Source organism: Echeneis naucrates, chromosome 8, assembly GCF_900963305.1.
Source record: "Echeneis naucrates chromosome 8, fEcheNa1.1, whole genome shotgun sequence".
Taxonomy (NCBI): Eukaryota; Metazoa; Chordata; class Actinopteri; order Carangiformes; family Echeneidae; genus Echeneis; species Echeneis naucrates.
Window position 1 is genome coordinate 6,259,279 of NC_042518.1, and position 15,839 is coordinate 6,275,117.

At 41.9% G+C, this 15,839-nt stretch overlaps 2 protein-coding genes across 3 annotated transcripts; both read left to right on the forward strand.

Moving 5' to 3' along the window:
- The first annotated feature begins 1,891 nt into the window (after nt 1-1,891).
- mettl2a (methyltransferase 2A, methylcytidine) lies at nt 1,892-5,201 on the forward strand. The gene is made up of 9 exons (XM_029508520.1): nt 1,892-2,043; nt 2,537-2,625; nt 2,980-3,227; nt 3,538-3,587; nt 3,689-3,749; nt 3,840-3,979; nt 4,082-4,188; nt 4,445-4,510; nt 4,609-5,201. The coding sequence occupies exons 1-9, from the start codon at nt 1,892-1,894 to the stop codon at nt 4,770-4,772; spliced, it is 1,077 nt and encodes a 358-aa protein (XP_029364380.1). The 3' UTR covers nt 4,773-5,201.
- A 274-nt stretch (nt 5,202-5,475) lies between these two features.
- tlk2 (tousled-like kinase 2) lies at nt 5,476-15,393 on the forward strand. Of its 2 annotated transcripts, XM_029508625.1 has the most exons (21): nt 5,476-6,143; nt 7,165-7,247; nt 8,690-8,767; nt 8,861-8,930; nt 9,016-9,059; nt 9,251-9,349; nt 9,987-10,088; nt 10,274-10,366; nt 10,559-10,669; nt 10,812-10,948; nt 11,143-11,295; nt 11,397-11,463; nt 11,568-11,665; nt 11,789-11,870; nt 12,164-12,255; nt 12,395-12,484; nt 12,638-12,807; nt 13,320-13,458; nt 14,150-14,261; nt 14,560-14,667; nt 14,808-15,393. In XM_029508625.1, exons 2-21 carry the CDS (start codon nt 7,167-7,169, stop codon nt 14,979-14,981), a joined length of 2,100 nt encoding a protein of 699 aa, XP_029364485.1. In that variant the 5' UTR covers nt 5,476-6,143; nt 7,165-7,166; the 3' UTR covers nt 14,982-15,393. The 2 variants fall into 2 exon arrangements, with proteins under 2 accessions (XP_029364485.1, XP_029364486.1); XM_029508626.1 differs by lacking the exon at nt 9,251-9,349.
- The last annotated feature ends 446 nt before the right edge of the window (nt 15,394-15,839 follow it).

Here is a 15,839-nt window from a genome sequence, read left to right on the forward strand (position 1 = left end):
GCTACAATATCAACCTGTAGGGCTGTGTAAAAAAAAAAGCTTTTTTCTTTTTTTTTTGTTGGGGGGGGTTAGGTGCAACCTCTCTCTTTCTACTTGCTCATAGAAGCAGGCCTTCCTCAAAAGCCATTCAAAAAGCCCAGACCCAGTCTGCTTGTTAGAGCACAAAGGTAGAACTTATAATGTTGGAAAGAATCCACAAACAACAGGAAAAGGAAATGGAAGCTGAGATGACAAAACCACAAGACCACACAAAGCTGCAGAGAGCGAGAGGGAAAAGGAGCTTAAGGAGGCCAAACCAGTAAACGGCCTTTTACGGACGAAAAGCACCCACACATGTACTTCTCCTAACGTGACAGCATTTTCACATTCTTCATATCTAATTGGTGCTGTGAGTAGAGTTGCTATTTTATCTGCATCCTGTTTCATTCTAAACAGCAGCTAGATCATTAGACCGGCGTACCAGCTTCATAGGATCAAGGCTGGCTTTGCTCTTGGATGTCGCCTTGACCCAGTGGAGGGAGGGGGAAACAGGAGAATGATGGCAAAACTATCTTCCCTGTGGGAGAACATCTCCCACACCAGGCAGTACTAGCTAGCAGATCTGTGCAGTCTCATCAGCAACAGACTGGCACGCCTGTGGTTAGTTAAGGAGAGACAACATGTCCTTCCTTCCTGATGCTGTCAGTAGATCCCTCCCCACACACACACTCTCTCTCTCTCTTGTCTTCAAGCTGATGCTTTATACGCAAAAAAAAAAAAAGATCAGCAGGTCAGGATTTGTGTCACCACACCTTGTTCATAGCAGCTTGATGAAGTAGTGCTGTATCAGTACACCATGTATTTCCATATTAATCAACTTGAGGTTAAAATACAGCTACAACAAATATGTAGTCTGTTAAAATTTTACTGACACCTTAAATATGTTATGGCTTTGTATTTTCTAAATGAATTACTTGCTAGTGACACTTAGAAATCAGAATGTGGGGAAATAGTAACTCCACTTAGCTTTCATAGTCTAATCTATTTTCTCAGTGGTATACTGTTGCATCTCTCCTGTCTTCTGCTGAACATCACAGTTCACTGTTGTTCTAAATGTTAAATTTCTATCTGTTCTACTGGGGGTCTTTGTAAATGTTGATCAGTCCAGATGACTTTAAAGTCAGTACAACAAACAGGTGAAGGTTGTTGCAGGTCTAGTCAATGACATGTTCTACGAAGATAAATATAAAATCTTTGCCATCGCGCATTCTGAAAACCACACTTGACACATGACTGCTCTCTGTAAAAATTATTTATCAGGAAATAACTATATTGAGGTCAAAATATACGTGTATGTGATGGTTTCTGTGGCAAGACCAGAGTGCAGGAGAATGGTTTGTATCCAGGTGTTAAACCTAAATATGGTTACAGAAAGCAATTCAATAATACGTGTGAGAAAGCTCTTAATTTCTATACCAGTAACAAGTAAGCACAGTTGTTTCCTATTTTATATGAGGTCTTTCAATCAAACAGGCTCACCAGTGAAGGTAATCCTGGTGTGTGTCTCCCTCTGCTGTGTGAACACTGAGCTGCTCACCTACAGCCCACCTGTAGATGTGAAGCGTTTAAGTTCGTTTGGTTGAGTAAAAAAACAACAAAGAAAAAAAGTTACATTAGTTTGTTCATTTGACAAACAATCTGTCGTGACTACAATAATGCGTAGACACGGTGTTGGGGCGAATAGACGCATGAAAAGATACGTGGGGGAAACCTTCCGATGTGCCTGTCCATATTTACACCCAATTAAACGTATTTCAGTTTAACCTCTGGCGAAAGTTAATATTTCCCAGGGTTAGTGAACGCAGCACAGTTCAACGTACGCCGTTCTTCCTTCCTGTGCGTCAGTTCCAACATGGCGGCGCCCCACGCCGCGGCCGCAGTGGAGCCCGGCAGCGGTGAGACCGGGCTGATCCTGCCGGATCCCTCCACCGGAGACCCGAAGAGACCTCAGTTCGGGACCCGGTTCCTTACAGACCCGCGGCAGGTGTTTCAGCACAACGCGTGGTCAGTGACTTTTCCGAGGAGTCTCACATAGAAAAGCTGTCATTTGGGAGCGATCAGTGATTGTTATTTCTGTTTATTGTTTTGACTAGATGAATTTATATTATGTTGTGACATTTGGACGTACAAAAGGCTAAAGACGTAAAATGCTAAAATAATAAAAGTAAATTAATCAGCGGATCGTTTATTTCAAAATGATTTGGCTTGATAAAATGAAATGAAAAGAAAAGTGAGAACCATTATCTGTCTGAACTTGAAGTGAATTCCTGAAATATCTTGTTAGGTATGTTTCATTAATAGATGAATTCATTCACTGCTTTCCATCTCCAAGTGTTATCTAAAAGTGTTCCTGTCAAACATAACTGTATGAAGTGATCTGAATAAGATCTATCCTCCAACATCTGAATGGAAATTAAAATACTTTTTAAATATAATAAGACTGAGATTGCAAACGTCGCTTCACCCACACTGGATAATAGTTTTCTATTGTCAACAGGGACAATGTGGAGTGGACTGAGGACCAAGAAGCAGCTGCTAAAAAGAAAGTCCAGGAAAACAGTCAGCCTCTACCTCCAGAAAAACAAGGTTGGGATGTTTTTGTCAAGAGTCATGACTCTAAAAGAGGACAGTGTCCCCCAATGTGATATACACATTAATTTTCTGTGTGCTAACCGATACAGATATTGACCTTCACTTTATAACTTAATCTTTTTATTTGTATTATATAACACATGTTATATTAAATACTTATTGATCATTGAAAAAACAAAACTAGATCCGCTGCCTTTAATTAACAACAATTAATGCTCACCTTTGCTTATGCAGTGTATTTGTCCTACCAGGCCATTTTGATCTTCTTTGTGATGATTTGTAAACCTGGTAAAATGCACTAGATTATGATTTTAACATTGGCTTTTGATGCTTTACTTTATCTTGCAGATGAATATGACAGCCGCGCCAACGAGTACTGGAATGATTTTTACACAATCCATGAGAACCGTTTCTTCAAAGACCGTCACTGGCTCTTCACAGAGTTCCCAGAGTTGGCCCCTCAGTGCAGCCAGAATCATGAATCCCACCCTGCAGACACCGGTGATGGTCAGCAAGACAACCTTAATCGAGAACAAAGCAGAGAAGTTGCAGATGGGGACTTTCCTGGCTCCTCTGCCACTTATCGCATTCTGGAGGTGAGAGGTTCATTTGCAAAAGGGTACTTAATCTTGCCCCAAACACATTTAATGACAAAGAAGAGCTTACTGCACTGCAATTGGAGGAGGATTGGTAACTTGGTAACTCTGTAAAAATTAACATTTTTGTGAATTGTGTCTTTTAGATCAGATGCTGGAAAATAAACAGGTTGCATTGAATTTTAAGGATGTATAGGTTTTCTATTAACTGCAGCAATCTGTATTTCGTGAGGGGGTGCTTTATATGTAACTATTTGTCAGTGAGTGCAAACTTAAGTGGAGTCAAAATCACTTATGAATTGATGTACAGGTTGGCTGCGGTGTGGGGAACACAGTTTTTCCAATTCTGAAGACCAACAAGTAAGTACAGATGAGCCCCAGACGTTTTAAGGTTATGGGCCATATTTTAACATTTAAGAGTCACTGGAAGATCCACTAAACTGCAGCTCTGCTTTTCATAGTGACCATGGACTTTTTGTTTACTGCTGCGATTTCTCCAGCACTGCTGTGGAACTGGTCAAGGTGAGATGATTGGGCTCATTTAATGATAATGTAGCACTTACCTCAGGTTGTGGGCTAACTAATGAATGAAAATTACCTCCTTGTTACCAGACTAATCCTGAGTTTGACCCTGAGCGCTGCTTCGCCTTTGTTCACGACTTGAGTGATGTGGAAGCCAATTACCCCGTCCCTGAAGGAACTCTTGATGTTATAGTGCTAATCTTTGTGCTATCAGCACTGCATCCTAACAAGTACAAACTTCTTTCCCTCCAAGTTTCCTTCTTCACTTCTTTTCTTGTTCTCACACAGTGTGATAATTAAATATTGCTGTGAACATCTCATCCCTCTCCTAGAATGCAGTCGTCCATCAGTAGATTAGCTCGACTCCTTAAACCCGGGGGAGTGATGCTGCTCAGGGACTATGGGCGCTACGATATGGCGCAGCTTCGCTTTAAGAAAGGTTGCTTTTTTGGTTTCAGAACTGATTTCTGCATTAGGCCACACTCCAGCAACTTTTTGCATTTTTATTGTATTTGTGCTCATAAATTTGTAAAGGAATATTGAAAACCACATTTGCAACAATTAGTCTTTGGACGTATTCTCAGTGTTTCTAATGGCACTCTTGAAAATAATGTAGCAGTATATTGTGTAAGTGCATTCAAAGCTTCCAGTTTAATGTAGAATCCACAGACACATCATGTCCTTACTTCTTTTAGGAAGGTGCTTGTCTGAAAACTTCTACGTTCGAGGTGATGGAACAAGGGTGTATTTTTTTACACAAGGTAATGGGGGACAATGTATTATTATCATTTTGCAGATTTTATGCTTTGATTTACAGAATAATGCATATGAAAATATTTCTTTGCTCTTTGTATTTCAGATGAACTTCATGAGCTGTTCACAGAGGCAGGGCTTGAGAAAGTGCAGAACCTCGTAGACAGAAGGCTGCAGGTGAACAGGGGCAAACAGCTCACCATGTACAGGGTGTGGATCCAGTGCAAGTATCGCAAGGCTCCACTTGAGCTACCTGAGACACAGGACTGAGGCAGAGGGGAGGAACCCTGCCCGGCTCGACCTTCAGCCCCAACTGAAAATAGGCCTGAGATCAAGGCGGTGCTGGCTTTTCTCAGAGGATGTGTGGGAATTCAGGTGCTGTATTTTGATTTTGCTAAATAGAATGCAACCGTTACGTACCACAAAACTCTACCATCTCAGTTGCATTGGCAAGTGTGTTGATAGACTATTTTATGACCAGTGTTCCCAGTGGTGCTGCAATCACTGCTACAAGACTGAGGATTTCTCATTGTCTGCTGATAAGTTCAGTAAATGGAGAAAAGGGCTTGTTACCCCCTAAATAAGTCTCTTTACTGCCAGAGGCTGTTTTTAATAAACTGGTGTTTTGATAAAAAATAAATTGCATGTTTTTAACACTTAATGGCCTTTTTGTACATGGAAGATGAATAAAAATCGAAACTGTAACTCTTGATTTGGCATTTCTTTGATTATTGCTTCTTATGCCACCTTATCTGCCAACACTATCTTGAATGCCTCAATCTTTGTTTTTGCTTAAATGGGTTCTTGTAATTTATTGATGTTACGCAAGTACAGCATGTGGGTGTGAGTGTGATGGTGATGGTAACTTTGTGGTGAGTGATCATTTTACTTTAGTTTGGTGATGTGGGTGGGCGCTGTTAAACTGTGTGGCGCACACCGGGATTTGCCATTGGTCCAGACCAGAGAGTTGGGGCAGGCCTGGTCTGAGCGAAGGTGAACATTCTTGATCAATCTCACGAGAAAATATGAGATTTTACTGATTATTGTTTACATTGCAAGAACATGAGAACCGAACCGAATCGATCCGGATTCAGCTAAAAACGGCTTACGACAGCACAACTGCCGAAACAGATTGGGTTTGTCCCCCGCAGCGCCCAAGGAAGGCAACTGGAGGCGAACTTTGTTTTGATCGACCTGAGAGAAGGACCCGAAATCCATCGCACCACCGGGAGAGTAGAGGATAGGGGGGGGGGGGCAACTAACGCTGGCTTAAAGACATCATTTATACCTGGTGAAAAGCGAAGAATCTCGAGGGTCGCCATTGTCTGCAAGGACGGTATCCAACCTAGGCACGGTATGGTCCTCGGGGACAGGGATGTGATGGGGATCCCCGCCTAAGGAGTGCAGAAACGCGGGTTTGGGATACCCGGAGTTGTCGAGGCCTCCAAGGGGATCCTCCGTCGTCTGCCTTGAGCCGAACCGCGCGGTCCCGTGTCACGACCGTTAACAATCAGCACGCGAGGATCGAGGCTGTGAATGCGGCCTAGCCTGGGAGGGTCTGCTGAGCACCGGGGAAACAACGGGGACGGTTTTAGGGTTAACATCAGGCCCTTCGGAGGACCGATAAAATATTAAAGTACAGTAAGTATCTCGTTAGGGTGTCGAACAAAATCATATATCGACATATATGTCTCGTTAGGGCAAGTCCTGGCGTCGTGGTCCGAGCACCTGACAACAGAGCTGGGATGCTGCTTTTTGACAGACGGGTTAACTTTAGCATGCTAGCCATCTAACGTTAGCTACCTTCTGTGAGTTAGTCATATGTAGCCTGGATGATATACTTTCATTTCTTGGTCGGTTTCTACTCAGACTGAAACTAGTCGTTTATAAATCAACATTGGCCTAATTTGGATACGTTTCCTCTCCTGAATATGATATAGTGTTACTAGCTAACGTTAACTGTTAGCTCCCAGGATGCTATGCTAAGTGATGGCCAACATCGATACGCTCGTTAGCTCATGTACTCAGTGCTAGCTAGCTACTTCGCTTATTATTCACTGATGCTTCATGTTTTATATTGTATCAGGGGCCAGTATGTTGTTTACCCGACCAGAAAAGCTTCGTCGTCAGAAGTTATCCAACAAAAAGGAGTAAAAGGACCCCCTAAATGGACAGGAATGCCGCAGGATTTTTCTCTTAACGTATGCGAGCCACAGACAGAACAGTCAGTGTTGGGTGTGTAACTTAAACGTTAACCTTTGCACAAGCTAGCAAGCCGGGCACTTATTGTCCATTGTGGCCTTTTCCATTGCTGTTGAGTACACTTGGCAGTCCCTCCATTAGTGACCTTTCAAAACTCCAGCGCCATGTAACTCAGGCCTATAATGCCAGGGCGTTATCACATGATGCTATAATTTTCCAAGCAGTTACTTTTTGCTGTTTTCATAGAGTACCTGAATTGTATGGCTGCTTCTTGGTTAACACACATGATAGTGGAAAACATTGTCAAGTTTATTGGTGACTCCAAACAGGAATTTTCCACATCCATTCAGCTAAAAACTGCCAGTGACTCATCACATCTTTGAAACTGTGACCCGTCACTCCCATTTGAATATTTCAGACCTCAAAATGCCTTCCTTAATCTCTGGTCTTGTCTCTGCAGCCATGATGGAAGAACTGCATAGCCTGGACCCCCGACGGCAGGAGCTTTTGGAGGCTCGCTTCACCGGGGTTGGAGTGGCTAAGGTTTGTGTTACAACAGATGCCGCAGAGATGGAGCACAGGAACGCTCTCCTGTCAAAGTTCTTATAATCCCAGATTTTCTTAATTTATACATTTTTGTGAATCCCTTCCTTTCTTTGTCTCACTCTGCCTCCATATCATTGCGCTGTTTTGCCTGGACGGGCTTGGCCCCACTCCTTTTCTTTGTCTGTCTCTGGAGAAGGTTGAGCTGTGTCTGTGTTTTTTGGCTGGTGTGATATGGCATCTCTCCCTGGCTCATGATGTAGTGGCTGTATACCCAAGTGGCAACGCCTGCCAAAAAGGCCACAGACGGGACAGGGGTGGTAGGGGGTGAAGGAGTGGAGGCCAAGGAGGAATGCAGAAGTATTTCTTGACCAGGTGTGAGTGGAGGCAGCATTTAGGCCTACAGTTTCTTTGCTCACTACATGGTGGAAACTGTCTTTTGGAAGGTGATCTTGGAACAGTTAGGGAGTGAGAGTCAGTGCCAGGAGTGGGCCCTGTGCCAGCCATAGGCAGAGCTGAGCCCAGAGCATGGCATGGCTGCCGCCGCAGAGAAAATGGCGGTTCTTGCTAAGGCATCATGCCATAGCATCCCTGTATGACAAGAGATGAGATGTTTGTGGGGGTGGAGTGAGTGAGAAGTGTGTCAACAAATGGCTTTGAAGACATATGGGCTGATTGTCTAAAAGCCCTTTGGTGTCATGGAGTCGCTTGGAGTTTTTATTTTTTATTTTCTTGACCTTGAGCAGCCATGCACTCAAAAGCACTGCTGCTCACTTGAGTTGGTATAAAAAAGAGAATTGTTATTCTCTGTGGACCAACAGCCAACACACCTATAGGTAATAGAACAGAGAGGGCCTACTAATATTATGGTAAAGTGCATTTCCTTTTGAACAAGTTTGATAAAGATTTTTGGGAGAAAGGAGGAATGGAAGGTGTCAAAATAAGCTGTCTTCCTTAGATCAAGCAAAGCATCTTTTGTTGGCTTTCTCCACTGAAAGAAGAAAAGGATCAAGACAGCGGTGAACATTATCTAAAGGTGACGCAGAGGAAGAAATACATCCCCAGCAGTATGCCTAATGTTCAGCCATTTTAGGAGGGTTCAGTGAGAGAGTCTAGTGTGCCCTGAATCACTAAGTATCTCTTTCTGATTGGACAGTGCCTGCAGAATTCTGATGTGATTCAATTGACTGACAGGCATCACCAAGGGAACCGACAATAGGATTGATGCAAGTCTAGATTCAGTGAGGACCAAATCCTCCACATCCCTTCCCTCAGTTTGTCATCGCTTTTACCCCTCTTTTTGACCCCTGTGTGTGCACTCTCTAACAAGTGTACGTTTATCAGACAACTGCGCATGCAATCAATCCTGAGGATGCATGCGTCACGTATCTTTGTATTTTTTTGCCAATCATTTTTAAGTATTTTTTACTTGATCTTAACAGGGTTCAGGTCAGAATCAAAATGAGTCATCTAATCAGAGTCTATGCAGTGTGGGCTCGCTCAGTGATAAAGAGCTAGAGGTGAGTGTGACATATCAACAGGATTTCTGCTGACTATCTCGTTTTTACTTCACCATACATCTGGTTGGTTCATACTCACTGCTTCTCTGACAGACGCCTGAGAAAAAAGCAAATGACCAGAGAGTGAGAAAACGGAAAGCAGACCACTTTGACAGCAGTCAAGGTATGTTTGTCACTCTGCTATGATAGTCTCATTATCTATCCCAAATAACTACCCTCACTTTGAATTCCCTTCCTCTCTCTTCCAGGCAAAGCAGGAACAAGGGGACATAAAATTAGTGATTATTTTGAGGTAAGTGGGGGAGAGTTGCTTGGTTTTTTTATGCACTGAATGTGTGTGTATAGCAAAGCTCATGTCTTCTAAAATGCCCTAAGTATTGGTTGCATAACTTTTCATACTTATCTTTCTAACGTCTCTTTTACGGCATCTTGGCCTTTCCACTGAACTGCTTTCCTATTCGTCTCTCTTTATGTATCTGTTAGTTTGCGGGAGGTAGCGGTCCTGGTACCAGCCCTGCCAGGGGAATTCCACCAGTGGTCCGCTCTTCCCCACAACACTCCCTCTCCAACCCCCCTGTCACGGTGAGCATGTTTGTGCTATAGTCTGTCTCGTGCTGCTTCTTCTTTTTTTTTTTTTTTTGTAATCTCTTAACACACTTTCCTGCCATTGTCTTCTCTGCTTCTTAACACCTATTACAGGTGGTAGGAATCTGATACGGCATGTGTAGAAATGTTGATTAAGTGTGTGTGTGTCTGTCTTCAGTTCCTTCAACAGCTAACACCAAATAAAGCAATCATGTAATGCATTACAGAAATAGCATTTCCTAATATAAATTCAAATATACACACTGATAATTAAATCATAAGAGTTTGGATGAACCTGATGCACACAAATGTCTTAACTTTTCCCTTTAACTGAAGACTTGACACCTTTTTAGCAATAATAAAACCAGCCCAAAAGTATTGAAATAGTTTTACTTTCTTTGTCTGTCTCTCTCAGTGAGAATTCAAGTTTCATATGCCTGTGTTAGCCAATTTTGCATGCCTGCAGTTTCTGGTCATTATTTTTATGCAGCTTTCTTGTGCCAGATAGGGGCTTATGTTTAATGATGACTGGCAGCTCCAGTTCTGGAGGAGTTCTTGTTTGTGAGGAATTCACACATTAAGGCATGCTCTTTATGTGTGAGTTTTTCACTGGATCAATGTGTGTGCCTTCCAGGTGCAGCAGGGAAGCCCCTCCTCTGTGAGCTCAGCCAACACAGAGCATTCGTCATGTTCGCTGAAGCCTGCTTCTCTTCACATGCTCCATAAAGCCACACAGGTACTTGAAACAATATCAGGGTTGCTTTCGTTGATAATTAGATTTAACTACTACAATTCAAAAGGCAGTGGTTAAATGGTTGTCATGTTACTAGAAATATTATTAACTGGAAGATACTGTGCACTGCTTTGTCACTGATACATAATGATGCACCATTAATGTTTTGTCCTCACTGTACCTTGTAGTCTGAACTTACTATAGAGAAACTAACAGCAATGGAGAACAACAAGAACTCTGACCTGGAGAAGAAGGAGGGCCGAATAGACGATTTGCTCCGGGTACTAATCTCATTACATTTCATCCCTGTCACTCTGCTTGAGATTTTCAATGGTTTTGAAAATATCATGTTCTCTGTTTGACTAGTCGCTCAAAGAATATCAGAGTTTATGCATTCCCTTTCTCTGTCAATTATGCTAACCCCGAAATTGTGTTTATTGTTTTTCTACGCTTATTTGCGGTTTGTCATTTAGGCAAATTGTGATCTGAGGAGGCAGATTGATGAACAGCAGAGGATGCTGGAACGATACAAGGAACGCTTAAATAAATGTGTGACCATGTCTAAGAAGTTGCTGATTGAAAAAGTATGTCTGCTGAGTAGCAGTGTGATTATTTTTTTTATTGCAGATTATTAGTTATTACAGTGGTTCAGTCATTTTGGAGTTCTGACATGGGTTAGTTTTTGGGGGCCCTAATTTTACCTGCGTTTCTCTGCTCTACCCTCAGTCAAAACAAGAGAAGATGGCATGTCGGGACAAAAGCATGCAGGACAGGCTTCGACTAGGCCACTTCACCACAGTTAGACATGGTGCATCCTTCACTGAGCAGTGGACGGATGGATATGCCTTCCAAAACCTCATCAAGTGAGGCTCATTATATTTGTTATTTTTAAAATAACTACATTAGCTAAGTAGTAAAATCATACCATAAAGAACAACATTCTTTTCTACACAAGGACATAGTATCTTCAAATTAAAAAAAAAGGTAAATTATGCACAGATAATCCTAGAAGACTAATTAGGTCTGTATTTAACACTTAAGTTCCATCTATTTTCAGACAACAAGAAAGGATCAATTCTCAACGAGAGGATATTGAAAGGCAGAGGAAGCTTCTGGCCAAACGCAAGCCGCCCTCTATGGTCCAGACACCACCTCCAAGCCTGGAGCAAAACAAACGTAAAAGCAAGGCTAATGGAACAGAGAGTGAAGCGTACGTTGCTTTTGATTATTATCTTCTCTTTTTTATAGCAGCTTTTCCCCTCCTGCATTTGTGTTTGAAGTTGCACTTACGTTACGTCTGTATTTTTGCAGATTATCACAGGCAGAGTACCACGAGCAAGAAGAAATCTTCAAGCTAAGGCTAGGCCATCTTAAGAAGGTAATGCTGGATATATTTGGTTCGACATAGAGTATTAAATATGGTCTTGTTTAGCAGTTTGTTAATGGAACAACTTTTGATATTTATACTCTTGTTCTTTTCAGGAGGAAGCTGAGATCCAGGCGGAGCTGGAGAGGTTGGAGCGAGTGCGGAACCTACACATTCGTGAACTGAAAAGGATCCACAATGAGGATAATTCCCAGTATGATTTCTTCCTTTATGTTCTTTTCCATGGTGGTTTGCATTGCAGTGGCCCTTTGCACTATCGAATTCCTGAACTTATGTTGTTGTGTTTTGTTTTGTTTCTTTTCCCCACTCTTTGCAGATTTAAAGATCACCCTACGTTAAATGACCGATACTTGCTGCTCCATTTACTTGGACGGGGAGGTTTCAGTGAAGTTTACAAAGTAAGATATCAAGAAAGCCAGGTTGTTTTGAACCTAATTTTTCTTTAATTAAATGTTGACCTTTGCCAAATTAGAATTAGGCATGTCAGTAACTTCAGAGACTGAGCAATACATACTTTAGAAAATAGCAAGAGATGCATGTTTCATAACTCAAAGTTGATATCATCAAAATCTGTTGTCACCTGTGTACAAATTTTGTATGAGCAAAATGGATTAATAGGAAACAGCAGATATCACTGCACCTAATTTGTGCCAAATGCAGCTCATAGCTGATGGGAAAAAATTGTTCGCAGGCTTTTGACTTAACAGAGCAAAGGTATGTTGCAGTCAAAATCCATCAGTTGAACAAGAACTGGAGAGATGAAAAGAAGGAAAATTATCACAAGTAAGTAATTGGCTCTTACAGCAACACAATGGTGTATTTACTCTTGGAAAGATTCAGAATGTTACATTTTTAAAAGAAATGAATCATTTAAATGTTCCAAATACATAGTTTTTCCCTTTTTTATTTATTTTCTTTTAAGACATGCATGCAGAGAATATAGAATCCATAAAGAGCTGGACCATCCACGAATAGTTAAACTCTATGACTACTTTTCGCTTGATACTGACTCGTAAGTAGTAACTTTTATTATTATTTAATACATACAAATGCCCATTGCTTAACATTGATATGTAAAACCTTTAACTTTACTTTAACTTAATATCCCAAACTTTGCTGACATGGCAATGTACTGGGATGCTCACCTTTCCTTGCTTTCGGCCAGGTTCTGCACAGTCCTGGAGTACTGCGAGGGCAATGACTTGGACTTCTACCTGAAGCAGCACAAGCTAATGTCAGAGAAAGAGGGCCGCTCCATCATCATGCAGATTGTTAATGCCCTCAAGTACCTCAACGAGATCAGACCTCCCATTATCCACTATGACCTTAAACCTGGTGCGTCTAAATACCACAGTGACTGTTGCGCTCTAAGCGCTTGCATGAGCTTGTTTTAGTATTGTTGCCACAACGTTTCGACAAATTAAATTAGCAGTGATACTGTTGAATTAACCTCTTGGATATACGGCTGCGGTTACCTTAGTGTTGAGTTTTTATTCTGGATCACATGTAGCTAAATAGATGGATGCACAGCATTGATTGAGCTGATAGTTTTGATTAACTCACCTTGCCTGATTGGACCAAGGTCTAAATATGGTCCAGCTTCAAGTGACACTGTAGGATGAAATCATACAATGTGAATAATTTGAAATGGTTTTGATTCTAATGTGGTTGTGGCGGTTATTCAATTAAGATTGGCTACAACATGCAAAATTTTGAGTTTAGCAGACAATCACTGTTCTTTTATGGATCTTATTCATCTATGGTATAATTAGAATTTTTGACTCAAACTGTGTATATGGATCTGATGGTACTTTCATGCATGCATATCCTTCCCTCACCTTGCTTAGGCAACATCCTCCTGGTGAACGGCACTGCTTGTGGGGAGATCAAGATCACAGACTTTGGCCTGTCAAAGATCATGGATGATGACAGCTACAACTCGGTGGATGGGATGGAGTTGACATCACAGGGAGCAGGGACATACTGGTAAGATTGGAGGGATGCCACCCGCTGCGATGCAGTAAAATCCTTTTTATCTCTACCACTGAGCCTCCTTCTCATGGGTCAAATTTATCCTACGTAATGGGGCTGACATATTTCTTTATGCTTGAGTGCATTCTCATATCGCAGTCTGTTAGGAAGTCATTTCGCTTTATGGAGCAATTTTTCCTTAGAATTGCATGGGCTTTCAACAATTTTCTAGTCTTTCATCTTGGCTACACACTGCCAAACAAACATTTAATCTCTGAAATTACAGTCCTTTATCTGTACAAGCAAGTGAGTGAATTACCTTCCAAGTATGTGGAAAGCGCAACAGGGAGCTTAGACGCTCTGCATGTTGAGTAATGTGGTCACTAGTTTTGCAGAAATGTGTGGTTTTAATTCTGGTACAATTAAAGAATGATCACTTTCCCACAAAAAGAGAACTGTGCCACTTCACACGTTAATGCAAAAAAATGCAAATGGAAATGTGATTGTAGTCGGTATCTGCAGATCAATTGGAAAGGTGCCATGAAACCACAATTACAGCACAGGAAAAAACTCTGCATTCTAGAAATAGTTGAATTGTTTCACTGGATGAAAGCTGGTAATATGTTCAGTGTTGTTGAATATAATTGGAGGATTACACTAATACAAACTATCATTCTGTAAACATGGCCTCTCCCTTCCTCCCCAGGTACCTGCCCCCTGAGTGTTTTGTTGTTGGAAAGGAGCCACCCAAAATCTCCAACAAGGTGGACGTGTGGTCTGTCGGGGTTATTTTCTACCAGTGTTTGTACGGTCGAAAGGTACGAGACAAAGCTGAAGAAAAAGTGCCGGAATATTTGTAGATATATTTTAGTTACTGGTCAGATCCAAATGTATCTTTTTTTTTTAATGGAAATAGAATGCAATGAGAAATAATTGTCCTGGTTGCATACATTTGAATTTAATTGTCTGTAGCTAATTTCTGTAGGTGTTTTTATATGTAGTCTCCTTAGTTAGTTGTTGTTGTTGTTGTTGTTGTTGTTGTTTTTTTTTTTTTTTTTTTTTTTATGTTTTTTCCACATAGGTTTTTAAGTAATGTTTATGCCTCCTTCTCTGCAGCCCTTTGGCCATAACCAGTCCCAACAGGATATTCTGCAGGAGAACACCATACTGAAGGCAACAGATGTGCAGTTTCCTCCTAAGCCAGTAGTCACACCTGAAGCTAAGGTTGCTGGGCTTTTCTCACCTTACTGCATTTGTTTGGGCCATCTGCCTCTATTGCTTTTTTAGTTGTATGTATTTAGAAACAAGTTTTTATATAAAATCAGTGCTTGTTGATTCACTCGTTCTATTCTTCCTCCATCCAGGCCTTTATAAGGCGCTGTCTAGTCTACCGGAAGGAGGACCGTATTGATGTGCACCAACTGGCCAGTGACCCCTTCCTCATGCCCCATATTCGCAAGTCAGTGGCGTCCTCGGGCAGTTTGGGCATGGCTGTCGCCTCCACATCCAGCTCCTCCAACAGCAGCGCCTCTAATTGAGCCCATGCCCCTTAATGAGTGACTGAACCATTTGAAAGAGCCAAGGTGGGTGGGGGGGGTGCCATACAGTGTGCACTGCTCCCAACAGCATCCCGCCTAGTCCAAGCCACGCTGGTGGGACAACAGCAAGGGGTGCGTGAGAAGTTATGGATGGGTTGGAAGGTTTATTCCCAAGTCACCCCTTCATCTCTCTCATGTCCACCCACCTCCCCCTAACTGTCCTTCCTTCTCAATAGAGTGGCATTGCTCTGGGGGTCAAAGCCCTGGACGACTCACACAGCAAGGGGCGAGGTTTGGCACTGTGTAGGTTAAAATTGGGGTTCAGTGTTTGGGATTTTTCTTTTTCTGCTTAAAAAAAAAAGAGAATTAAAAAGAAGTATAGAACTGCTTCAGCTTGGCCAAATGAAAAGGACTGCAGAAGGCCTCATACCCATATGCACCCTCTCGCATACACCCCTGCATGAGCCATGCTGGTCTGAGATAGTCTGAACTCTGCAAGTTCAAACATTTCATTTGTTCTCATCTTCCTGAATCTAACTGAGAGAACCAGTCCGACCAGTTATTGTATTGAACCCCCAAATATCTATGGCACTACGTCATCCAAGTTGCTGTTCTGGGATCCTCCACACCCCACTTAAATTCCAGACCCAGATATTTTTTTGACGAGGAGGGACAGAAACATCTCCCTTCTACACCCTCCCTCTCATCTCCTCGTCAAATTCCTGTGACCAAAGCTTATAACTTCCAGCTGGTGGCAGTGTTCCACCTCAGTTTTTATAATGAATGGTTTTAGAGTTGTCGTTACATAATATGGAGTGGAAGCTATTGAGGAACGACCCCTTTTACATTTTTTTTAAA

What these genes read in the sequence shown, in the direction of transcription:
- mettl2a (XM_029508520.1), top strand. Translation starts at nt 1,892, where the DNA reads ATGGCGGCGCCCCACGCCGCGGCCGCAGTGGAGCCCGGCAGCGGTGAG. An exon ending in TCTACCTCCAGAAAAACAAG is followed by an intron (nt 2,626 to 2,979) that starts GTTGGGATGTTT and finishes TTTATCTTGCAG; the next exon opens with ATGAATATGACAGCCGCGCC. An exon ending in CCACTTATCGCATTCTGGAG is followed by an intron (nt 3,228 to 3,537) that starts GTGAGAGGTTCA and finishes ATTGATGTACAG; the next exon opens with GTTGGCTGCGGTGTGGGGAA.
- tlk2 (XM_029508625.1), top strand. Translation starts at nt 7,167, where the DNA reads ATGATGGAAGAACTGCATAGCCTGGACCCCCGACGGCAGGAGCTTTTG. An exon ending in TCTCCAACCCCCCTGTCACG is followed by an intron (nt 9,350 to 9,986) that starts GTGAGCATGTTT and finishes TGTGCCTTCCAG; the next exon opens with GTGCAGCAGGGAAGCCCCTC. An exon ending in GGCTAGGCCATCTTAAGAAG is followed by an intron (nt 11,464 to 11,567) that starts GTAATGCTGGAT and finishes TGTTCTTTTCAG; the next exon opens with GAGGAAGCTGAGATCCAGGC.